Source organism: Macrotis lagotis, chromosome 8 (genome assembly GCF_037893015.1).
Source record: "Macrotis lagotis isolate mMagLag1 chromosome 8, bilby.v1.9.chrom.fasta, whole genome shotgun sequence".
Lineage (NCBI taxonomy): Eukaryota > Metazoa > Chordata > Mammalia > Peramelemorphia > Peramelidae > Macrotis > Macrotis lagotis.
In genome coordinates, this window is record NC_133665.1 from 177,303,810 (window position 1) to 177,329,952 (window position 26,143).

Here is a 26,143-nt window from a genome sequence, read left to right on the forward strand (position 1 = left end):
GAGGAGACCTAAAAGATCATCTTTTTCTGCAAATACCTTATTTTGGGAGTGAGGAAATTAAACCCAGTTATGAATTGACTGGCCCAAGGTCAAACAGATTGCTAGTAGCAGATAAGGGATTTCAGTCCAGTTTTTCAATCTCTAAATCCATTGACCTTTCATTGTCTATACATAATAATCCACTGAAAAGATACAGTTAGTTGACAACATAGAAGTCTCTTTCTCCTGTATTTTCCCTTTAGGATGACCTATTCATGTTTTATTTTTTTTTTCCTTTTAAAGGCCACTGCTTTTTGTGGGTCCAACAGGTACTGGGAAATCGGTCTATGTGAAGGATAAGCTCATGAACCATTTGAACAGGGATGAATATTTTCCATTCTTTGTTAATTTCTCTGCAAGGACCAGTGCCAATCAGGTTCAGGTCAGATTAAAACTAATTAAATATATTTTACTGTTCTCTCTTTATTTAAATATCACCTCAAGAAGCAAGGTTAACTGTCCATTATCTAGTACTTCATGTCTCAGCTCCATAGCCTGGCTTGATTCAAAGCCTTCTAAAACTCTTATTTTAATACTCAGTCTATTCAACTTTATCTTGGTATTTCTATTATTTTTTAATGTTAAAATTGTTCCTCATCTGAACTAATTTATTATTCCCTGAACATATTTTGTGTATTTTTTTTGGAAAGTAGCTTGATTTTGTGAACTAAGTAGGTTTCTTTTTTTTTTTAGGTTTTTGCAAGGCAATGGGGTTAAGTGGCTTGCCCAAGGCCACACAGTTAGATAATTATTAAGTGTCCGAGGCCGGATTTGAACTCAGGTACTCCTGACTCCAGGGCTGGTGCTTCATCCACTGCGCCACCTAGCCGCCCCTAGGTTTCTTTTTTTTAAATAAAAGAAAGATTTTATTTATTTTTGAGTTTTACAACTTTCCCCCCCAATCTTGCTTCCCTCCCCCCCCACCCCCCGCAGAAGACTGTCTGTTAGTCTTTACATTGTTTCCATGATATACATTGATCTAAATTGAATGTGATGAGAGAGAAATCATATTCTTAAGGAAGAAAAATAATGTATGAGATAGCAAAATTACATAAGATAACTTTTTCTTTAAAAATTAAAGGTAATAGTCTTTGTTCTTTGTTCAAACTCCACAATTCTTTCTTTGGATACAGATGGCATTCTCCATCGCAGATAGCCCAAAATTGTGCCTAATTGTTGCACTGATGGAATGAGCAAGTCCGTTAAGGTTGACCATCACAGTCATGTTGCTTTTAGGGTGTACAATGTTCTTCTGGTTCTGCTCATTTCGCTTAGCATCAGTTCATGCTAATCCTTCCAGGCTTCCCTGAATTCCCATCCCTCCTGGTTCTAATCCATGTATTTTGTGTATTCTTTTTTTTTTTTAAGTTTTTGCAAGGCAATGAGGTTAAGTGGCTTGCCCAAGGCCACACAGCTAGGTAATTATTAAGTATCTGAGGCCGGATTTGAACTCATGGACTCCTGACTCCAGGGCCGGTGCTCTATCCACTGTGCCACCTAGCTGCCCCTATTTTGTGTATTCTTAATGAGAGATATTAGATGGTAAAAGGACTAGAAAATCAATCATTCAAGAATTTCTTGGTATAAGAAATTTTTAGATTTGAAAAGAGAAGGCTTGGAGATTGGGGGAGGGATTTGAAGACTATTCTATGTGAGCAGGATTGACTATATTCTGCTTGGCCCCCAGAAGGCAAAGTGAGGGGCCATGGAAGAGAGTTACAGGGTGACCAGTCTTGGTTCCACTTAAAGTAAAAATTTCCTAGTGGATTTGTCCAGAGTAGGATTTGACTCATTGGAGCTATTTAAGTGGAGGTAAGGTCTCTTGCTTGGGAATATTTTAGAGAAGTTGCTTATTCAGGTATGGGTTCACAAAGAGTTTACTTGTTTTGAGCCATTTCTTGGGGATGATGACATCTAGTGTCATGACTGTCCGATGACACGAGCTTGATTGATGGTTGAAGAACATCAGGTCATGATCCTTTTGATAATTATTGCTTATCAATATTAATTATTATTAAAATTATTAATTATATATTTACTATATTATGTCTAGTATATTATAACCATCAATTATATAATTAATTCTATAATACATATTATTAATGTTTATAGTTAATAATTTATAACATCAATAGCTAATAATAACTAGCATTTATAAGGCACTTTAAAGTTTATATTTAGTCATTTGATCTTTCAACTCTTCCCTCATATGTCATCTAACATATAGGATAATTCCCTTTCCCTTCTTTTATGGACTTTGACTATAAACATCTTTATCTTCTCTTAATGATAATCAGTCTAAATAAGGCATCTAAAAGAGAGTTGCCTAGTCTCCTCCTTTTTTCAGCCTATATGTGTATATCTCTCTTATTCTTCCTCATCTTCCCATCCATCTAATGGACCTTCATCTGAGACTCCACATTTCAGGAAATAGAAATTTGATTCTTCCTCTGTTGGATACTGTTGTTGGGTCTTCTAGCCCATGAGCTATACCCATAAAAGATTTGTTTTAGTTCTCTCCTTAAACTAGATGAGATTTCTAAAAGGTTCTAAACATTGATTACTAAATCTTTTCATGCATGTTGAACCTTTCTTCAATGTCTTTTAATGAAATTGCATATTAAATGCCTTTACTTTCTTATTATGAATGAATAAAATTCCTCCTTTTTGTTGAAATCTATCTTTTTTATTGGCAGTTAAGCTAAATTTGAATTATCTCTTACCTTAAGTTACAAAGTAATTTCATTTGTCTTTAAAAAAAAAGAATCCATCTAATCCTTTTCTTAATTTGTCATAGAATTTGTCATGGAATCACACAAAGGCTTAGGTGATTTAGACCATTTATCTTTGATGTGTGAAAGGCTTCTTCCTTACTGCTTGTGAGATTTATTATTTTAGGTTGAAATGCTGAAGCATGGCCACAGTATTTTGTTGTGATTTGAATCTGGTGTTTCTCTCTGTTGTTAGCAGGTGGATTTCACTGATCTATATATTTCCCTGTTAACTATACTCCTGAGCTTTTCTTGCATGGTTTCCTAAAATATGGTATTTGACTCGTTGTTTCGTTGGACTTTTCAGGAGACCAGTAATTCTTAGATTGTCTCACCACTTTTGGTCTTCATTTTTGTTCTTAGAGATCTCAGATAGTCCAATATAATTGCCTAATGGCCTTTTTTCCCTCTCTATATTTGGTTCTGAATCTTTAAATCTCTTTTTCCAGAGAGTCCATTGCTTTAGAAAGAATTTATATAATTTGAACTAAATTTTTATTGTGATTCTCATTTTGAATTCTTTGGATGACCTTTGTGATTGTTCCCTTTAATTCTTTGATTGATCTTCTAAGTCATTCTGGTGATTCTTGTAGTTGTTTCTTCAAGGATTGATGTGCCGAAGGGAGGAGATTGTATTTGATACTTGTCATTAGGAGTCATTGTCATGGGACCTCATAACTGAAACTGATGCTCCAAGGTGGGTTGGCAGAGAGTGCAGGGCAGCTCCTCATGGCAGATGAGCCCCAAGCCAAAGAAGAGAGAAGCCCAAGGGCCGTTTATCACATACATTCAGGGAAAGTTTTCTTTCTTTTTTTTTTTAGAAAGATTTTATTTATTTTGAGTTTTACAAATTTTCCCCTATTCTTGCTTCCCTCCCCCCTGCCCCCCACAGAAGGCATTCTGTTAATCTTTACTTTGTTTCCATGGTACATTAATCTCAGTTGAATGTGACGAAAAATATAAGAGATGGCAAAACTACACAATAACGGTTTTTTTCTAAATTGAAGGTAATAGTCTTTGGTCTTTCTTCAAACTCCACAACTCCTTCTCTGGATACAGATGGTATTCTCCATCACAGATGGCCCAAAATTGTCCCGGGTTGTTGCACTGATGGAATAAGCAAGTCCATCAGGGTTGATCATCACTCCCATGTTGCTGCTAGGGTGTATAATGTTTTTCTGGTTCTGCTTATCTCACACAGCATCAGTTCATGCAAATCTCTCTAGGCCTAGGGCAAAATTTCTGATCAGAAACAGGTTAGACCAGAAGGTCTCTCAACTCCTATCTTGTTATCTATTTTCTATGTATTTCTTGACTTCTCTGATAGAGTGGATGCTCCTCAGTGGTAGGTGGGAAGGTTTTTTTTTTTGTTTGTTTGTTTTTTTATCCCCAGAGTTATTTCTGAAATTTTGTGATTCTGTGACATGTCACATTCCTAAGTGAATCTGACTTTTCAAACTTAAAATTCCCCAATTAAAAACAAAATCATAATAGTAAGTTGTTTGACACTATTAAAAATAACTGAGACAATCCTTGTTATGTTATTCTGACTTGTCTAACATTTTATGTTGTAAAAATCAAGAAACACAATGGAAGTCCATTGTTGTCATGGTTATCAGTAATTCTAATACATGAATCCCCTAACCGCTGACTGCTTTTGAACATAATAATAATAATAACAACATAATAATAATAATGAATCCATATTCAGTTAGTCTTTTTCTTCTGCATTTTAGAATATTATCATGGCGAGGTTGGACAAAAGGCGCAAAGGAGTGTTTGGCCCTCCAATGGGAAAGAGATGTGTGATATTTATAGATGATATGAATATGCCAGCATTGGAAAAATATGGAGCTCAGCCACCTATTGAATTATTACGCCAGTTTTTTGACTATGGAAATTGGTAACTATTTAAGGGAGGCTATGATTGGTCAGGGGGAGCTGGATGGTGCAGTAGATAAAGAGTGCTGGACTTAGAGTCAGGAAGACCTGCATTCCAATCTGTCCAGGCACTGGTCAAACTAGCTAACTTCTAAAGTCTCTTCTTACTTCAAGAGCCTGACTTACCTGACCCCACCTCTAACCCAGCCTGAAGAACTTGTCTCAATAGTCTTGCCTCATCCTGGTGATTCACTGGAATGAGTTATTTTTCCTATATCATTTTTCCTACTTCAGCAGTTTACTCTTTACTACCTGTTCCTGCAGTTTTTCTCTCCAGTACAGGATGGACCAGTTCCCACCCCCCCAATTTTTTATCCCTCCTGATTATTTTTTGGAGAGAGCAAAGAGCACCGAAGTGTGGAATCATGAGACCCAAATTCACAACTTAGCTCTGACACTCAATCTTTGTGTGATTTTGGGCAAGTCGTTACTTTATTGGTCCTTAATTTCTTTAGTAGGGTAGGCAAGATGGTCTCTGAGGACCATGCGAGATGGCTTCTGAGGACCATTCCAGTTCAAGGGCTATGATTGTCATATATTATTTAGGTAACTTCTAGACAAAGGCTGGATAGGCTGCTCCAGTCTGGGGCAGGTCTCCCTTCCTTGCTACTAGGTTGTGGGTCTTTCGATCATATTTCTGTGATGTCTAACTCTATGAGCCCCTTTGAGGTTTTCTTGGTAAAAATGTTGGAATGGTTTGCCATTTTCTTCTGTAACTCATTTTACAGCTGAGAAAATCCAGGTCCTCTGCTATCTTCACCACCTCAGTTTACATACTCTGATCATTGGGTAATTCTTGGCTCCATTTTGAGGAGACAGTGTAGCATGGAGCATAGGGGACTAGATTTGAGTCAGAAAGATCTAGATTCAGATTCTGCCTCAGACACTAGCTATGTAACCCTGGCTGAATCCCTTAACTTCATCTGTAAAATGAGAACAACAGTAACACCTCTTTCTCGGGATTGTTGGGAAGTTCAAATGAGTTAAGATCTGTGGAGTGCTTTGTAAACTTTTAAATGCCGTATAAATCTAGCCACTTAATAGTCAGCTCACATGTCCTTATTTTGGGAGTGGTTGAGAAATGAATCCAGTGTTTTGTTTGGTAAGGGGCAACGTCTGGTTAGACTTAGGATGGATTTTGACATTTTTGTGTGCTTTGAAGGTATGACTTGAAGGACACGACTAAAATTGTACTGGTCGACATACAGCTGCTTGCTGCCATGGGCCCACCAGGTGGGGGGAGGAATCCCGTCACTCCTCGATTCATCCGCCATTTTAACGTCTGCACCATCAACACCTTCAGTGATGAAACCATGGTTAGGATCTTCTCTACCATCGTAGCTTTCTACCTAAGGACTCGTGAGTTCACACCAGAGTACTTTGCTGTTGGAAACCAAATTGTCCATGGAACCATGGAGGTGAGTGACTCGTGGGACATGAGAAAACCCTTGGAATAGATGATTGGATTCCTATAGTTCTTTCTCCCTGCCAGGCCGGAGGAGGGATGCCATTTTGTCCTTTTCAGCAGGCAAGTCCTTTGTGCTTAGCACAAAGCTGGCCCATAGTAGGTGCTTAATAAAAGATGATTGATGATGATGGTTGCCACTAGCAGCAGGGACTTGTCTGTAGGCTTGATTAGACTAGTCAGAAGGACCATAATTAGTGTGGAGTTAACTGGGCTTTGTCTCTGGCCATTGATTTCCTCCTGGGAAATGGTAGCAGCCATCCCTGTTCCTTGCCTTCCATATCTCGTGGCAGCCCATGCCTTGGTATAATACAGTCTTCCTCTCTTCCAAACTGGGACCACCATGCTCATAGTCTCATGGCAGTGGAGCCCCTTTCATGGGTCAGAGTTTCCCCTCCACTTCCTCTCTAAGGCAGGTACTGCCTACTCCCCTGGCATGCCTTGACCTGTTGGCCCTCATCTCTCATCTGACTGTTCCCCTTCATTAAACAGTACTCTAGCCTCTGGCATTAAACCATCCTCTTAATGCTTATGGCCGTATTGAAAAAATTCTAACTCTAGAAGAGACCTTGCCCTTTTTTGTTTTTAAGTACAAGGAAGAGTTCTTAGGAGGCTGTGCTCCATTGTGGTTAGGGGCCTGGATGTGTACTAGTCAAGAAGGTTTAGGTTCAAATCCTTCCTCAAATACTTTTTTGGCTGTGTGACCCTGGGTAAGTCAATTAACCAGTAGGACATGGTGACGCCCAAGGGTCTCTGCAAGCTTTCAAGTCTATGATTCCATGATGGCATAAGTATTGGCTGCCCAAAAAAATCCTTTAGGGACTGAGTGCTAGGTCATAGGAGAAGGAGAACTTTGGAACCGCGATTCTAGGAAAAGAAAATCTTCTAGGTTTATTGGGTTAGCAGTGGTCATTAAGAGCTAAGGAAATCCTCCCATTCCTGCATTAGTGGTAAATAGCTGCCCCCAAACAAGTCAAACTGCACCATATGGTCTTGTTTTGATTTGCTGCCTTGAATTTTTAAAAACAATTTGAATTTTGGCCCTTTCTTTATTGCCATGGGGAGGGCCATAAGCTCACTGGGAAAGATTAGCCTGCCCAGCACTTAAATGTAAAACAACAACATCCAAATGAGTCTCAGTTTCCTCATATGTAAAATTAGCCAGCAAGGTTTCTCAGTTCAGATTTCTGGGTCTGGGGTCAGGAAGATCTGAATTCAGTTCAGTCTCAGATACTTCCTAGGTGTGACCTTTTACCTTAACTTGTTTGGAATCAGACCTTCCCTCAACTTCTCAGTTATTTCCAAACCAAGTCATTATCTGTGTCATACCATGTTCTCTTCTCCCACCTTAGAATGGCAGCTCTTTGCCCAGCATATTTTTATTTTTGTTTGTTTTTGTGTGGTGCCTGTCTCATGGTAAGACTTAATACATTTCCATTCATTCATTCATTCATTCATTCATTCATTCATTCATAAATCACTTAAAATATCCCTCAACCTCAGTTTTTGCATCTATAAAATGAGGATGATTCTTCCTCACATGGTTGTGAGAGTCAGAAAATGTTTATCAAAGGAATTACAAATATTGACAAACATCAGTTATTTTTATTGCATTTTTGTTCATGTCTCAATACGCTAAATGTCAATTATACAAATTGTTAATGAATCTCAATATGCTGTTTTAATTATCATTAATTTGTTAATGTGTCTCAATATGCTAAGTGTCAGTCTCACTTTGTTATAAACAAATATTCTATTTCTGCTTCATGTTTTTTTCCCCTCTATGAATCTCAAGATCTATAAACAGTCCATGGAATATTTGTTGCCCACCCCAGCTAAGTCTCACTACACGTTTAACTTGCGGGATTTCTCCCGGGTCATTCTGGGCTGTCTGCTCATCGAGAGGGACATGGTGGAGAACAAGCACACCATGGTGCGGCTCTTTGTCCACGAGGTCCTGCGGGTGTTCTATGACCGACTGGTGGATGACTCTGATAGAGAGTGGTTGTTTCAATTGATCAGGAATGTCATCAAGGACCAGTTCAAAGAGAACTTCGACACTGTCTTCACGCACCTGAGGCAGGGGAATGCCCGGGTAAGGGGTTGTCTGGCTACAGAGATACCACCAAGCAGCAATTTGGCCTGATTGGGTCTTCCACAAGTAGGATTCATTTATGTGCCAAATTAAGAGAAAGAAAAAAAATATAATTCACATCCTTTTTTACATCTTGGTCCCCTCTAGCAGCCCAGTGATGCCCAGGGACAATTTACACAATAAATAAGAGCAGATTCAAAGAAAATCAATTATACCAAAGTACAGTTAGTCAAGATAAGAGAACTCCTTTAGGAATACATTGGTTAGGGGCAGCTAAGTGGCGCAGTAGATAAAGCACTAGCCCTGGAGTCAGGAGTACCTGGGTTCAAATCCAGTCTATGACACTTAATAATTACCTAGCTATGTGGCCTTGGGCAAGCCACTTAACCCTATTTGCCTTGCAAAAACCTTAAAAAAAAAAAAAAGAATGCATTGGTTGGATGAAAAGTATGTAAAAGGCTACTAGAGGGTGCTGTAACACACAGAGTACAGGCCTTGGAGTTAGAAAGACCTGAGTTCAAATGCAGCCTCAGATACCTACTAGCTGTTGTGACCATGGCCAAGTCACTTCACTTCCTTTAGTCTCAATCTCCTCTCTAAAATGGGAATAAAAATAATAATAATAATAACGATAACAACAACAACCTTCTGGGGCTGTGGCAAGGATAAAATGAGCTAAAGTATGTCCAGGTGCCTTGCAACCCACCAAGGGATAGGTAAATGTTAGCTGTTCTCTGAAATTTCAAAGTTTTAAAATTTCCTCCCTTGGATATTCTAGGTAAAAGAGGAAGATTTAAGAAGTCTCCTATTTGGTGATTACATGAATCCAGATCTTGAAGGAGATGAAAGAATTTACATAGAAATTCCTGATGTCAAACTATTCAGCGACGTAGTGGACGTGTGCTTGGAAGAGTATAACCAGACTCACAAGACAAGAATGAACCTTGTCATTTTCAGGTGCAGTCATTGGGGCAAGGGCTTAAATCTCTTATCAAGGGTTAAGGGTCTCCTGGGTGCTGCCAGACCCTTTTTAGATTCATTTATCCATTGCTATTCCAATCATCCTTTTGGTAGGGGAAAGGAATTCTCCATTTTTAAATAGAAAGTAGAATATAAATGAGGGTTTGATGAACAAACAGTAAATCCTGTTCTTGTTTAGTCTTGCCATAATTGAAGGAAATGCAAATGTGATCATTGCAAAGAGTGGGCTCTTGTGACATGTGTCCTCATCAAGAGCCAGAGCTAACAGAAGGGCAGCCCATGAACTGAAAAGTTTTTTGGGGGATCTCTTTGGCATTTACATATCTCTTTTCTTATAGTTTCTCTGGATAAGCACCTTAGTTCCTTGAGGGCCTAGATGTCCATTGCATCTCCAGGACCTAGATCCTGGCATGGGTGCCAATTAAATGCATAGTAATAGATAGAGGAGGACTTCCCAAAGACTGAATGTATTGTCTGTGGAAGGAAAGGTGGAGTGGACTAGGGCATAGGGCTTTGAATTTGGAATCAGTAAGACTTGGATTCAAATGCCATTTTACACTCTTCCTAGCTATAGGACACAAGGCAAGTTACTTTTCTTTTTAAAAATAAATTTATTTATCTTTCCAACTAAACGTGAAGATAGTTTTCAACATTCATTTTTTGTAAGGTTTTGAGTTTCACATTTTTTCTCTGTCCCTCCAACTTAGCTTATCTAAATTTGTTTCTTTAGTCTATAAAATTCAGGCCTTGGACTCAAGTAGCCTCAAAGTTTTCCTTCCAGTTCTTAGAAACAGTGAGATGGACCAGAGGTTAGAACACTGGACCTCAGGAAGACCCGAGTTTCAATCAGTCTTAGACGTCTGTTGTGTGACCCTGGGCAAGTCACTTGACTTCTGCCTGCTTTTGTTTCCTCATCTGTAAAATGGTGATTATAATTGTGCCTCCCTCCTGGGGATAGTCAAGTTAGATAGTATTTCATAAACCTTAAAGTATTCTATAAATATAGTATCAGGGAAACTAAAATGGTACAAAGGATAGACCACCAGACTTGGAGTCAGAAAGACTCTTCACCCTGAGTTCAAATTTAGACTCAGGTACTTCCTTAACTGTGTGACCTTGGGCAAATCACTTAACCTCATTTGCCACAGTTTCTTCATCTGTAAAATGAACTGGAGAAAAAAATTGCAAACCATTCCAGTATCTTTGCCAAGAAAAACCCAAATGAGGTCACAGAGAGTCACACATGACTAAAAACAATGGAACAAAAATTATCATTATTGTTATTCTATAGCTTTGATCCTATGAGAAAACTGACCAGAAGCATACTAAATGGGTAGGTTGCAATTTGTACTTATGGAGGAAACATTCACAACTATGAGATCACAGAATACTAATGGACTAAAGAATTCTTAAAATGGATAAATGCCACCTACTAAGTATTCTGTAAAGCAAGAGTTTTTTTTTTAACCTTTGTTGTTACAGTATAAAGTCCTTTGGCAGTCTGAAAAAGTATGTGGTCCCCTTCTCAGAATATAGTTTTAAATAATTGAAGGAAGATCTAGTTTTCTGTAGTGATTTTTCTGTTAAAGATTAGTCAGAATTGAGATGTAAATTTTTTTTTTACCACATCCAAATTCATGAACCTACTGAATTCTGTCCATAGACCCGAGTTTAGAATCCTTGTTCTACAGTGAACTTTTGTTTTTAAGGTTTTTTCAAGGCAAATGGGATTAAGTGGCTTGCCCAAGGCCACAGGCTAGGTAATTATTAAGTGTCTGAGGCCAGATTTGAACCCAGGTACTCCTGACTCCAGGGCTGGTGCTCCTTCTACTGCACTACCTAGCTGCCCTCATACAGCTAACTTTTAATTTGTTTTTTCCTTTGCCTCTAAATTATCCAACTGAAACCATTTTTTAACACTCGTATTTTTTTTTTTTTATCATCAGCAGTCACCTTCTTATTGGATAGATAATAGTCTTCTAAGATATGTAAACTATAGCTATGTGATAAAACTATTTCATTCTACTTGACATTCTCATACTTCATTGTTGATATTTCCGTGGCAGGTATGTGTTGGAACACCTGTCTCGAATTTGCCGTATCCTGAAGCAGTCTGGTGGAAATGCTTTGCTGGTTGGTCTGGGAGGAAGTGGCCGCCAATCTATGACCCGTCTTGCCACATCTATGGCAAAAATGCAGTTATTTCAACCAGAAATTTCTAAAAGCTATGGGATGAATGAATGGAGAGATGACCTCAAGGTAAAATAATTTTAAAGTCTTCTATCAATAAGAAAACATATGGATTGGAAAGCCAGCTGGAAGAGTTATAAGTCACGAGTGAAAAACTGTTTCCAATTTATCTAAACAATTTATTACAGCTTATTATTTCAACCACTTTTACTTGCTCCATGATTTCAAAACAAATTCCTTTGATTGCTTAAAAGCAGTAAGCAACAGAAGGGCAAATAAATTCCAGCTCTCTTATTCTTTTGGAATAAAAATTGGCCTAAAATTTTCCTTTTCTGCCTTCTGATAATAAAAATTCACCTTTCCTTCCTGCAATAAATTTGTCCCAACTTTAAGTACAGTTTTTTTTAAAACATAGACATATTTTAATCTTATGCCTAAAAGGGAGGTACCTAACTAAAATCATCTATGAAACAAGGTTATTTTATAAAATAAAAAATAAATCAAAGAAATAGCCAAGTGGCATTGTAGATAGAGCATTGGGTCTGGAGTTGGAAGACTTGAGTTGAAAACCAGACTCAGAATTAAGTACCATTTTAAAGTGTACCTTTAATTTGCACTAAAGTTTAAACCAGTTCATAAGTGAGTCTCAAAACTTGACTCAGAGGTGACTAACTGAAACTGCCTGGGGCTTAGAAAATTAGTTCCTTTTAAAATTCTGAATTGGGAAATTATTTAAAATCATGGAGTTTTATTCTAATTTCTCCTGTGCTAATTTCTAAGTTTTTTGTATTTTAACCCTTTAATTTAACTGAATTTATTTTTCCCCAAATCTCTCCTGAATATATTCTATGATTAATAAAACAATCCTTAAAATTCAAAATGCATTCAAAAAATTCAAAGAGCTTCATTATCAATTTCCAGTCATTTTGAAGTTCTTTTAATATGGAATAACTGATCTGTTAATTTTTGTGTAGAATTTTCCAGTAGAGAATAGCAAATTTATTCTCTTATTATTATTATTATTATTTGTCTTTCATATCTGCAACTTCCAATTGATTAGTATTGGAAAGAGTGAGAAAAGCAAGACTTTCTTGAAGACTTTTTTTTTCCACTCTTTTTCCTCAGGCTTATTAGACTACATGGATTAGCACGAAACACAAAGAAGATAGCAGAGTTTTCCTATTCTCTTACAGATTATCCTAATTATAAAAGATCCCTTTCTCCCTGAAGCAAGAAACCCACCATTCCTAAACTTAGTTCTATCATTCACAAAACAGACACACATAGAACATATAATAGTCTACTAAATCAGTTCAAATTTCTCCCAGGTTTTCTCTAAGAGAGTTTGAAATTAGGATCTTATTTAATATTTAATATACAACTTATGGCAGTCCTGTGGCTGGGGGAGTTGTATATTTATCAACAGGAGCCAGGTAAGATTCTAACTTTTTCTTCCCCAGGGGAAAATCTTCTAGTAAGGAACTTTTTTCTTTCCTTTTTTTGGTCATTTTCTTTTATTTTTCAATTACATGCAAAGATAATTTTCAGCATTTATCTTTTTTGTAAATTCTACATTTGTAAAACAGAAACACTGTCCTCTTTTTTTTTTTTGCAAGGCAAACGGGGCCCAAGGCCACACAGCTAGGTAATTAGTAAGTGTCTGAGACTGGATTTGAACCCAGGTACTCCTGACTCCAGGGCCGATGCTTTATCCACTGCGCCACCTAGCCACCCCAACACTGTCCTCTTAAAAAAAAAAATCTAACCCTTTTGTTCTGCAAAGTAAATGTGAAATTTTTTTTTTTAATTTGCTGTAAACAATTTCTGCAGAGTTAAAAATTTGGTGGTCTGGTGGTTTCCTTAGGTTCTGTACTGAGGAGATTCCTGGCCTTCAAGATGTTCCTCTTAGACGTCTCTCAATGACTAGAAAGTTCTCAGGGAAATTCCCTGGAGAGGACCATTTATGGAAGTCATTTCCTCAAGTTCCATCTGGGGTGTCAACTATTAAAAAAAATCTGAAATAATCCTTTTTTTTTTTTTCAAGGCAGTGGGATTAAATGTCTTGCCCAAGGTCACATAGCTAGATAATTATTAAGTGTCTTAAGACCAGATTTGAATTCAGATCCTCTTGACTCCAGGGCCAGTGCTCTATCCACTGCTTGACCCAGCTGCCCCCAAATTATCTGAAATAAAAAGAAAATTGAGATCAAAGTTACTAAGTGATTTATGTGATCTGTTTATTAAGTGATAAAGTGACTTATGGAGCTGATTTTTCTAGCAAAAAAAAGAGGAATAAAAACTGATAGAAACTTGTTTTGAACGTAATTCAGTTGAAGAAGGCAGGTCACCTGATGAATTATCTTCTCCCAGACTTTCTTAATGCTTTCCCAGAAGTCCTCTCCTGAAGGTGTTGCCTTTATAACCAGAAAGTGTATGGGAAAGAGGAACTTGTAGTGAGTGGTTCTCTCCCTGCCCCACCCCAGGCTTCAGCCTTAGAAGAGTCCATTAATCAACTTAGACTTCAGCTCAGGGAAAAAAAAGTTTGCTTATCCACTAAGACTGGAAAGAGGAATCTTTGACTAACCTTTCTATAACTGTCAGAAAGGTTACTTTTTTTTTTTTTTAAGGATTTTTTGCAAGGCAATGGGGTTAAGTGGCTTGCCCAAGGCCACACAGCTAGGTAATTATTAAGTGTCTGAGGTCGGATTTGAACCCAGGTACTCCTGACTCCAGGGCTGATGCTCTATTCACTGTGCCACCTAGCTGCCCCAAGAAAGGTTGCTTTCTACTCAGTCCCCACTTTTCTATTGGAAAGGGGAATTCAGTCTTTTGAAAAATCTTATAATCTCATGATTTTTTTCTTCTAAATAATCTGCTACTAAATGGCAAAGTCATTTCAATCCATCTATTCACTAAACCTATAGATTTAAAAGACTATATTAGTTTGGCTTTAATCCTATAAAAAAATCAAAAAATGAATTCAAAGTAATAATAGCTGATTTCCTTGTCACCATTCTCTAACTGGGAATGTAGCTATCGTGATTTCTGAGTGACTGTTTTACCTTGAGAAATGTCTATTGGGGTCTAAAAGTGGTGATGATGATGATGATAATGATGATGATATTGGTCATTTAACCTCCCTGGGTCTTAGTTTCCTTTGAGGATCCTTCCAGTTCTAAATCTATGTTCCTTGGATTGATGTTAGAAAGTGATGGTAGAGTGAAAAACTCATGTATCGATCGCATCATATTCTTTCTGGATTGCCTTCTAAACTACTTTTTGTTTTTTTAGAACCTCTTGAGGAGTGCTGGAATGAAGGGCTTGAAGACAGTGTTTCTCATCACAGACACACAGATCAAGGAGGAAGCATTCTTAGAGGATATTGACAGTGTTCTCAATACTGGAGAAGTCCCAAACATCTTTGCAGCAGATGAAAAACAGGAAGTGATGGAGGTATGGCAAGTTTTCATATTCTGACAATACAGTCTCTAGAGAGTTTGTTGAATTGAAAGATGGAGAAATGAATTTATTTTTTTAAATTTTTTAAAATTTAAATTTTTTTTTGTAAGGCAAATGGGGTTAAGTGGCTTTCCTAAGGCCACATGGCTAGGTAATTATTAAGTGTCTGAGACCGGATTTGAACCCAGGTACTCCTGACTCCAGGGTTGGTGCTCTATTCACTGCACCACCTAACTGCCCCAAGAAGTGAATTCATTGTAGGTCTTAACTTAATTTAGATGTTGTCCTAAGACAGGATTTCTTAACCTCAAAATCATGAACTCCTTTGATGAAATTGGTAAATTAAAAAATATAGAACTGCTAAGCAGACTAATTATATTGAAATAACTATCAAATTAATTTTTAAAAAGCTAATTAATGGAAACCAGATTAAGAAACACTTCTCTGAGACATGATATTAAATGTGAAATTTTGTTTGTGATAATAGAAAACTCATCTCACATGTTTAACCTTGTTTACTATGTTTTATGAATAAAAAAAGATCTATTTTAATTATTTTATAGTTTTTATTTGTTTATTGTTATATAGATAGGAGAAAATGTAAGTGCTGAAATCTAGATCAATTTAGGACAGGGGTGTTAGAACGGGACCTGTGGACTACTTCTGGCTCACAGTTTTCTCTTATGGTCCAAACCAGATATAGATATAATAAGTGAATATTTAACAAAATAAATGAAAAATACAATAAAGCATGAATAATACTACATTTTAAAACTAAATCATATGCAGCCTGCAGGAATCCTTTTTTTGGTACAGATTAGCCCCATTTATTAGAGTTTGACAGTACCAACGCCCTTTGATCATATGATATCACCATAAACTAATCCTGGAGATCTGCAAGTACTGTACCAATGAAATGATGAAATGAATGCCATCATTCAAAGCGGCCACAATCACTCATGTGGAATTCTGTCTTCCACTTAGCTCCTAATCTGTTCTGAATGAGATGATGTCATCTGTGAACAGGGATTGATTAGGTACCTACTATGTGCTAGATGCTGTTAGGCTGTGGGGATAGCAAGAAAAAAATGAAAGCCTCCTGTCTTCAGGGAGCTGATGTTCTTTTATAGAAAGTGAAGCTCACATAGTACAGAATTTGGGAGTTAGAAAGACCTTGGCAGCCATCCTTGCATCCAACACTTACTGAAAGAAATACCCACATGCCACATTTGACAAGTGGTCTTCCAGCCTCTTCTTAAAGACTTTCAAAAAGGGTGGACTTGCCACATCTCAAGGCAGCCAATTCCACATTTGGACAACTAGGATTGTTAGGAAATTTTTTCTAGTTTAAAATGCAAATATTCCAGTTGCACTTGGTTCTGCCTGTCATATAGAACAAGCTTGAATTCTTTTTCAATATGGCAGTCCTTCAACTACTTGGAATCAGCTGCTATGTCCTCCCTGAGCTTTCTCTTCAAGAAAAATTGGCCCAGCTACTTCAGGAAATCTTCATAGAACGTGGTCTTCGGTCCTTTCACTATGCTATCTGCATTCCTCTGCAGATTCTCCAGCTGATCTAAGCCCTTCTTAAACCATGGTGCCCACAATGCAATGAGGTCTCAGGGCAGGATACAGAAGGATCATCTTTTCTATTCTTGAAAATTCTGTATAAAAATATGTAAATAAACACCAAATATAGAGAAGGATAAAACAAGGAGATTCTAGCTGCTGCTGGATTAGAAAAGATCTCTGGTAGGCAGGGACTGTATTACAGCCCTATGTGAATGACCCAGCATTTTCTTCTTTGGTAGCCCCCTTGATTATTTCCCAGATGTTGAGATTGAGGAAGTAGCAAGTGATCATGGGGAGCAGCAATCCCATGGAGGCCTGACTAGTAGATATCACAGTAAGATTCTGTCTACCCTTGCGGTCATGAAGAAAGAGTGTGTATGTTTGTGTGTGTGTGGGGGTTCTAGATGGTGCCTGTGGGGACCACATAAATATCATCTGAAATTTGTCTCCTTTCTGTTCCTATAATACTTACGGTTGCTGGTTGGATGAATAATTAATTTATGAAATAATGAAATGGAGGTGGTGTGTCTAGTTCTTTGTATACTTTCTGGGAGACCCCAATAGTAAAGGGAAGTGATGCTGCAATCTCACTTCAAATAGGCATAGACAATGTAGGGTCACAGAAGATATAGAGCCAAACATTGGAAAGTTTACAAAGGTAGATGGTGTGGGACTGTGAATCATATGTTACAAAAAGGAAGGCAGTGATAGGGAGGAGAATGAGGAGGGGCAGAGTCACAAAGAGTTACTCACAGAACCACACATTAGAGTTGGGAACACTGCAGTATGAACCCTTAGGGGAGATGGAAACAGTTTTGGGGGAAGGAGTTCAGGGTCTCCTTTTTATAGAATTTTTTGTTAAACCTTGGGGTTAACTTAATAACATAGCTAAATCATTTTAAAGTTATCATTTAAGCTTTAAAATGAACATGTCCATACACACTCTCAAAATTATCAGACTTTTTGGCAATCTGCTGGTCTTCTGTCTGAGATTTAACATATCAGAAGTTCCTCATAGTAGCACCTGTATGATTCTCTTGATTTAGCAGGATGTGGTTTTTGATTAATATAGGATGTAATTTGTAAATTATGCTCCTTTGATCTTTGTGATAGTTTTATGGATTCTCTAGGTTCCTCCTTGCAATCTTACTTTCTGCTTTTGTCCCTTTATCATGGCCACTTACCATACTGACTAGGAGTGGGGGTTCAGAACAAGATACAATTTTAATGCCCTGGTGTTCCATCTGTGCAGGATGTGCCCATGTAGAGAAACCTGATTTGGTTATAAATTGAGGTACACTTCAGATATAGTGAACGTGAAGCTTGCTTCCTGAAAGTATCTTGGTATTCTGCATGTAGACCAAGGCCAAAAGTGAAAGGGGAGCAATCTCTAGCATGAAAAGATGCATAAGTGCAAATCTAATAGATGAACTGGTAACTGACTTAAATTCAAGACCTTTTAAGTAGTTACTATGGAAGGCAACCCAGGATTGACAAGACCAGAATTCACATCTTGCCTTCTTGGTGGTGCTCTGATTGTTCAACATGAGAAGGCACTGACCTTGGTGGGTGGGGGAGATTTTCATCCCCAAGCTCCTAATGGCACTGAAATCTCAGGAAATTCCCTAGCCTACTCTGTGCTAAGTAAGATCCTCCCTGTCCTCTTAATGGAGCTTTAGGCAAATGGATTTAAATTGTCCTTGTGTGAATTTATTGTGGATGAATTAAAGTAAAAGAATAATTCAACTTGTGTATGTTGGAGATTACCTCTGAAAACTATCAGGGGAGATTGAGGAAGGAGCAGACTTTAGTGGGACTATCACTGTGCCTTGAATCCAGAGTCACTTTTTAGTCACTCAAGGCCGGTGGACCCAATGTGCTCCACTAACCTCCAGACCCCAGTATCCATCCTCCCAGAATACCTGGAGAAGCCCACTCCATGATGAAGATGGCAATAGAGACAAAGGCCCCTTTCTGTAATGGCTGCTCTATGACCGTAGGAAGGGGAAGTCCTGGTTCAGACAGCAGGTATTTAGGATGATGGATCTCCAGTGAGAGGCACCTCAGATGCCATTTGGTCCAACCCCTCCATTTTACAGGTGAGAAAACTGAGGCCCAACAGGTTTAATGATTATACCCAGGTAGTGAGCTAAATTAGGCTCACGTCCTCTGACTTAAATCCAGGGCTCTTTTCCATTATACTTACTCTTCAGGAAGGGTCAGGGACTGTTTGGAAATTGGTTGCACAAATCAACTTCTCACCCTTCTTCTACTTCTCCTCTTCCTTTTCTCCTCCTCCTCCCCTCCCTCCTCTTCTTCCTCTTGTTTTTATCTTCTGTAGTTTTCTTTATTGACCATTGTTGGTGTTTTGGTCATCATTGGAAACCAAAGGTAGAGTTGCTTTTGTTTCTCTATTCAATTGCTCAGCAAAATACCTGGCATAGCCTGACTGATGCATAGAATCACGGGACTGGAAATTACATTGAGAGATAAGACCATAAACATCCTTTTGTCTGAAGTAAACATAGACAATGTCCAGTTTCAGAGGATGTTTGGAAAGAAAAAGAATGATGAACACATTTCTTTTTTTTATTTTAGAAAGATTTTGTTTATTTTGAGTTTTACAATTTCCCCTGTCTTGCTTCCCCCCCCCCCACAGAAGGCAGTCTGTTACTCTTTACATTGTTTCCATAGTATACATTGATCTAAGTTGAATGTGATGAGAGAGAAATCATATCCTTAAGGAAGAAAAATAAAGTATAAGAGAGAGCAAAATTATATAATAAGATAACAATTTTTTTAAAAATTAAAGGTAATAGTATTTGGTCTTTGTTCAAACTCCCCAGTTCTTTCTGTGGATACAGGTGGTATTCTCCATTGCAGATACACCCAAATTGTGCCTGATTGTTGCACTGATGGAATGAGCAAGTTCATTAAGGTTGACCATCCACCCCCATGTTTCTGTTAGGGTGTACACTTCTGGTACTACTCGTCTAGCTTAGCATCAGATGAACACATTTATTGAAGATAATTTTCAACCTTTAATAATGCTTTTCATTTTTAGTGAATTTTTCCTCTTCTTCTGCTCCATAGGGTGTTCGACCAGCAGCCCAAGCTGGCATCAAACATGGCGAACTCAGTCCCTTGTCTCTGTTTGCCTTCTTTGTGAATCAGTGCCGAAACAATCTCCATGTTGTCGTTGCCTTCAGTCCTATTGGTGATGCTTTTCGAAATCGCTTGAGGCAGTTCCCATCCCTAATCAATTGCTGTACCATTGATTGGTTCCAGGTTTGTCAATAGATTGATTTTATTTCATTTTGGCAACAAACTTAGAATTTTGTCATTGACGAAAAAGTTAGTGACTTTCCAGCATTTCCATGTTCTCGAACTTAGCTCCCAAATACTTTGAATTGAACTAAGTCTTCTTCCATTAGTTTACATTGTGATTTGTACTAGAAGAGCTGGTTAATAGCAATTCATTCATTTGGTGACCATTTATTGAGCACCTACTATGTGTCAGAGATTGTGAGAAGTGCTTTAATCCAAAGACAAAACCTAAACAGTCTCTACTCTCAAAGATGTGGATAGAATGTTTATGTAGAAAAATGTTTTGAGAGCAATTATTTTTTATTCTTTTTTGTCCAAGTATCTCCTGGAGGAGTAAATTAGCTCTTATGAACTTATTTCTGTACTTATATCTCCCCAGAAGAATGCAGGTTCCTTGAAAGGAGAGACTGTCATTTTTGTCTCTATACCTCCTGTGACTTGATTGAGGAGATCAAAGACTGTCTTATTTCTGTTCTTTGACTTGTGGTCCAGGACCTTGAGCAGTATCTGCTGCAAAGTAGATGCTCAATGAATGGCTTGCTAAAATGAACAGCCTTAGAGATTGCTGCTTTTTAATAGTAAAAGAATAGAAATTCTTACATTTCATCTGATGACTTTCTCAGCCATGGCCTGAAGATGCCTTGGAACGTGTGGCCATTAAATTCTTGGAAACTTTGGATCTCACAGATATTGAGAGGCGAGAAGTGGTTCCAATCTGCAAACACTTCCACACGTCCATTATGGATCTCTCAGCAAGGTTCAGTAACATTTTTCAAAAAATGATAGTAATTCTTTATATATTTATAATGTTCATAACCCTTTGAAAGATTTAGAAATTCTTTTTTATGTATATGTCTGCGTTTTACTTTGTTCAGATCTTTTTAGGATCTTGCTTGTTATTTTTAAAATTTTGATCCTCTTGTATTGATCTCCTTTGGGAGATGAAAAAAACAAAACAGAACACCATGCATGAAGTTCAACCACTTTCCTAAGTGGATGTCCCATACTCAGCCTAATATATGGGGTAGAGACTAGAAGGTTGAACCATGCATTTTTAGCCCCTATTTTTGCCTTGAGAAATCATTTCCCTGTCATGTTATATGTCACATTTCATTAGAGTCATGTCCCTTGTTATTTCTTCCAGAATCAGCCTCATAGGCTCTACAATCTAGACCTAGGAGAGGGAGGTTACATGTCAGTAGTCGAACTCTTGTGTTCTCCAAATGGAGAAACTTGAGTGTCTTGCCTAAGATCACCCATAGTAAGTAGAAGAGTAAGGATTTCTTTGATTTCAGAACCAATGCTTTTTCCACCATATAAGGCTACTTCCTATTTATCTCCCTTGAGCCTCAGTTTCCTCATCTATAAAGGGGGAGTCATAATTCCTGAGGATTCTACTTCATTGGACTAGAGACTCAATGAGATACTGAACGTAGAGCAAATCTAAAGTGACTAATGATGGTGAAGATGTGATGGTAGATGAAGTGAATAGATGGTGTTGGGTTGGTTCCTTATTTAAAAAGATCCTTTGCAAGTTTCTGGCACATGCTAGGTACTAAACAGATATTTATTTACTGATTATTGACTATTAAAGTTGATTCTGATCATGGCGGAGAGCACATTAAGGTTTGTGATTAGGTGGTTTCCAGCTAGACTCAGCTAGAGTAGTGAGGTGGGTTTGTTTCCCTGTCTGTCTGTCCCCTTGTCATTCTCATATCTCACCTTACATTGCCCCTCGAGTTGGTTGATACAGGCACTTGCAAAATTGTCTAGACCTAGAGGAAAACCACAAAGGCATATAGAGTATGTTCCATTGTAAACTCATGACCTACATCCTTTTTGATTCTACCCTTTTACATTTTCTGAATAGGCATCATAATTTAAAACACATTTAAGTTCACATGTTTAATATTTGTTTTTGAATCTCCAACACATAGCAAATGTTGGCCTACAGAAGGTTCTTTTTTTTTTTTTAGGTTTTTGCAAGGCAAACAGGGTTAAGTGGCTTGCCCAAGGCCACACAGCTAGGTAATTATTAAGTGTCTGAGACCGGATTTGAACCCAGGTACTCCTGACTCCAGGGCCAGTGCTTTATCCACTGTACCACCTAGCCACCCCTACAGAAGGTTCTTGATAAATACTTGATTGACTCTCTCTTGCTTTGTGAAACCTAGCAAGACCAGTTGGGCATGTTATCTACTTCCATTTTAGGTTCTTGCAAGACTTGGGACGACATAACTATGTGACTCCTACATCGTACCTGGAATTGATTGCAGCATTCCGGCTTCTTTTGACTCAGAAGCGCCAAGCTGTCATGAAAGCCAAATTCAGATACACCAATGGGCTTGATAAATTAGCTTTTGCTGAATCTCAGGTAAAATCATTGACTTCTTAAGAATGGCAGCAAAGGGTGGGAAGGAGGGAACCTCAGGATAGGACAATCATTACTACTTTCTGATAGTATTTTATTACCATGTGGATGATCATCTAACATAAAGATATATCTGGTTTGCATATGGCATAAATAATTAAGCTAGATACTGGATCATCTTTTCTCCAAGGAAGACTGTCATTTTTACCTTTGTGGAGAGGACTGGGAGGGCTTGTATCACTGTCAGAAGACGTTGGGGATGGAGTAGGCAGGATCTGGAAGAGTATGATTGGGCCATCTCTCCTTAGCTCCCATCTCCAAAAGGGCTATTAGGGTAAAATAATGTCCTTTAAATAATGATAGTCTAGGAGTATAATATTTTGGAGGCCAGAATAAATTATTCCCTGCCTAATTGTTTTCAAGGATGGGTCTATACTTAGTGTAAACTGCCAGTATAGTTCTGTCTCACCAACCTCTAGATACTCAGAAGGCCATCTCCAAAGCTAGTATACTTCATCACCAAAGTAAAAAGTAAACAGAAATTGGGGGAAACTCTACAGAGTAGCATAAACAAAAGAACACACAAGAATAAAGAGGCTCTTTGGCTGGGAATCAGATAAGACCACCACTCAACCAGGATGAGAGAGAGAGAGAGAGAGAGAGAGAGAGAGAGAGAGAGAGAGAGAGAGAGAGAGAGAGAGAGAGAGAGAGAGAGATCTACCCCAGCAGAGTCTACTCTTAGCTATTGTCAGGGTTTTAAGGGTAGCTGGCTGCTCCCATATTTGTAGTTTTAGAGAGGTCTCTTGAAGTCCTCCATTCTCCCAATGCCCCATCTAACTGGTAGGTGTCTGAGGAGCCACAGCTGCAAGGTCTCTCAATCAGTCAGAAACTGCATGTACTTCCAGTATCCACAAGACCATCCCTTAGGAAAACTGTCCCAGACATGGGAAGAAGTAGAATGACTTATGTATGAAAAATAGTAGCAGGAGGAACTTCCTTTAGTTATGTCAGAAATCTTTTCATTGGAGTTTGGATGTTTAGTAGTATTTTTTATAGCTTACCATATGTAGCTGCACAGATGGATTTATGAAATCATTAAAAATCAATCAATTCATTTATTAAATTCCCATTATGTCCCAGGCCCTGGGAATATAAAGATTAAAAAAAAACACTGGGGAAGGGTGGTGAATAATAAATACATGAATAGTTAAATCCCATATAGATGCAAATCAATTTGGGGTAATTTTTAGGGAGGGATTACTAATAGCTTCGGAGAATTGTTTAGGACATGGTACTTGAGCTGAAGAAAACTAGGGATTTTGAGAGATGTAGGTGAGAAGGTAAAGCATTGTAGGGATGGTCAAAAGCTGCAATATTTGGGGTCTTGGGGTCATTGTTGATAAGTGTCAAAGGTCTAATAAAATTTCATCTGGCTTTGTGGTTCCATTTCAGAGGACATGATATGTTTCAGGCTATATCTATATCTGCTTAATAAAGGACGACCTTGTGATAGGTTTCTTTTCTTCTTCCGAATATCTAAGAAATTGATTTCCTAAAAAATTTCTTATATAGCATGTGATTTTATTTATTTTCCACATTCATTAAATATTGTTTTGACTTCCAAATTTTTTCCCTCCTCACCTCACTCAATGAGAAGGCAAGCAGTATGCTAATAATTATACATGGAAAGTCAGACAAAACATATTTTCATATTATCCATGTGACAAAAAGAAAAAAAGAGACTTTGCTTTTTGAATATTTTAGTCTTTTGAACTTGATGCATTCCTTTTCATTTGACCTCTTCTGTTTCGTTTTTTCTGTTTGAATGTTTTTAAGACAACAAACACTTTCAAGCAATTAGTCAATTTCCCATTATTAAGTTCTTACAATGTCCCAAAGTGAGACAGTCCCTGACCTCAGGGAGCTTCTATTCCATAAGCAGAGACAGCAAACATGCATAAGACTACATAGAATACTTTATATTGGAAAGATTTTTAAAAAGATAAGAGCCTAAAACCCTATATAAACACAGGCTTGCCACACAGCTGTCCTATTTAATATTTGGTAAGCACGTACCCTAAATAACCCCTGCACTCAGAGACCTTACAGTCAACTTAAATGAATAGATGAATAGTACAACCTGAGATCTGGAGGGGACTCAAAGGAACCTCCTCCTTATCTATTCATGTTTCACTTGCTATGCTATTCATCTCCAGAAAAAGAACTGACATTGAGCAGACTGAAGCATCTATCTTCCTCCCTCCCTCCCTTCTTCCTTCCTTCCTTCCTTCCATACAAAATGACTAACATGGAAATGTAACATGACTGCACATGGATGTTTAACCTCTAATTGCTTACTCAGGGAGGAATGTAGGGAGGGGCAGAATTTGAAACTCCCAGAAAATGATTTTAATTTTTAATTGGGGAAAAATAAAATATACTATATATATTATATATATGCATAATATATATATATATATATATATATATATATATACATATATATATAAAGAAAATCAATGGGAAAAAAGTTTCAGTTGCTATGTACTCTATTTGAGGCCTGCTTCCAACGCAGTCAAGATATAATGTTACCACATCATGTTTGTTTAGGTTGGTGAGATGAAGCTAGAACTAGTTGAGTTACAACCCAAACTGGAAGAGGCCAAAGTGGAAAATGCCAACATGATGAAGGTATGGTTCTCTTGAATTTTCAGGTGTTGCAGGCTTCACTGATATCACTAGTTTGTATGACCTGAATTGCAAATTAACAATTTCATCTCTATCGGATTTGAACATAATTCCAAGTTTTTGCTATCATCCCTGAAGGAAAGAATTAAAAATAAAGTCAAACCATAAAGTGCTTACCATATACCAACACTCTGCTAAGTGTTGGTGATAGAAAAATAGAAAAAGATAGCATCTGCACTCTAGGAACTCATACTCTAATTGGGGGAGACATCACATATAGGAGGGTTTAGTGGCAGGATTGATGGAAAAGCCTAGAGGTCCTATGGGAGCATGGCAAGAACAGGAGACCCTTTGCTTGTGTCTGACTCTTGGTAACCACATTTAGGGTTTTTTTGTTTTGTTTTATTTTTTTTTTTAGATTTTTGCAAGGCAAATGGGGTTAAGTGGCTTGCCCAAGGCCACACAGCTAGGTAATTATTAAGTGTCTGAGGCCAGATTTGAACCCAGGTACTCCTGACTTCAAGGCCGGTGCTCTATCCACTAGCTGCCCCACATTTAGGGTTTTCTTGGCTATGATACTGGATAATGGTTTATCATTTTCTTCTCCAATTCATTTTTCAGATGAGGCAAACAGGGTAAAATGACTTGCTTAGGGTCACATAGCTAATAAATGAGACTGGATTTGAACTCAGGAAGATGAGTCTTCTTTATTTTGGACTCAGCACTCTATCCACTTTACCACCTGGCTGCCCCAGTACTTAGTAGTACGAAGTAAGAGTTTGTTTAAGCAATCATGCAGGGAGCCTTGAGGGTACTGGCACACCACTACTGAGAAGGGGGAATGGGTCTTTGTATCAAAGTAGAGTTGACATTCTCATCTTCCCAGAGACAAGGTACCTCCCCACTCTTTTCTTCCTATTTTATAGCTAACCTCTCACACCTTCCCTTTGGAATTTTTTTCTTTCTAGAAATAGATAAATTTCATGCCAGTGAATCATATGATCCCTCTAGCCTACAGTCAGGTTCATCATTCTTGATGACAGCCTTCTCAATCAATTAAAGTAAAAAACTATAAAAGAAGGGCTGTGACTAATAATTCAGAAACTTCGTATGGTTTTGTGTTTGTGTTTTTATAAGGTCATATTATTGGAGGAAGTATGGTACAGAGGAGAGAGAGCTAGCCTGGCCTCAGACTTACAAAGACCTGGGTCCATGTCCTGCCTCTGACACTTAGTGACTGTGTG

The 26,143-nt window shown here is 37.9% G+C and overlaps 1 protein-coding gene across 10 annotated transcripts in view; it reads left to right on the forward strand.

Moving 5' to 3' along the window:
* The window catches only part of DNAH12 (dynein axonemal heavy chain 12), a 174,806-nt gene that overhangs the window by 81,639 nt on the left and 67,024 nt on the right, over positions 1-26,143 (forward strand). For 9 of the 10 annotated variants that reach the window (XM_074198897.1, XM_074198898.1, XM_074198901.1 and 6 more), the window contains 11 exons: positions 283-421; positions 4,547-4,713; positions 5,914-6,169; positions 8,012-8,311; positions 9,090-9,268; positions 11,359-11,551; positions 14,774-14,935; positions 19,607-19,801; positions 20,464-20,597; positions 22,052-22,214; positions 24,822-24,902. In XM_074198897.1, the coding sequence (XP_074054998.1) occupies positions 283-421; positions 4,547-4,713; positions 5,914-6,169; positions 8,012-8,311; positions 9,090-9,268; positions 11,359-11,551; positions 14,774-14,935; positions 19,607-19,801; positions 20,464-20,597; positions 22,052-22,214; positions 24,822-24,902 (1,969 nt within the window). Of the gene's footprint in view, positions 1-282; positions 422-4,546; positions 4,714-5,913; positions 6,170-8,011; positions 8,312-9,089; positions 9,269-11,358; positions 11,552-14,773; positions 14,936-19,606; positions 19,802-20,463; positions 20,598-22,051; positions 22,215-24,821; positions 24,903-26,143 lie in introns of those variants that run through there. The other variant, XM_074198906.1, reaches the window with a different exon arrangement.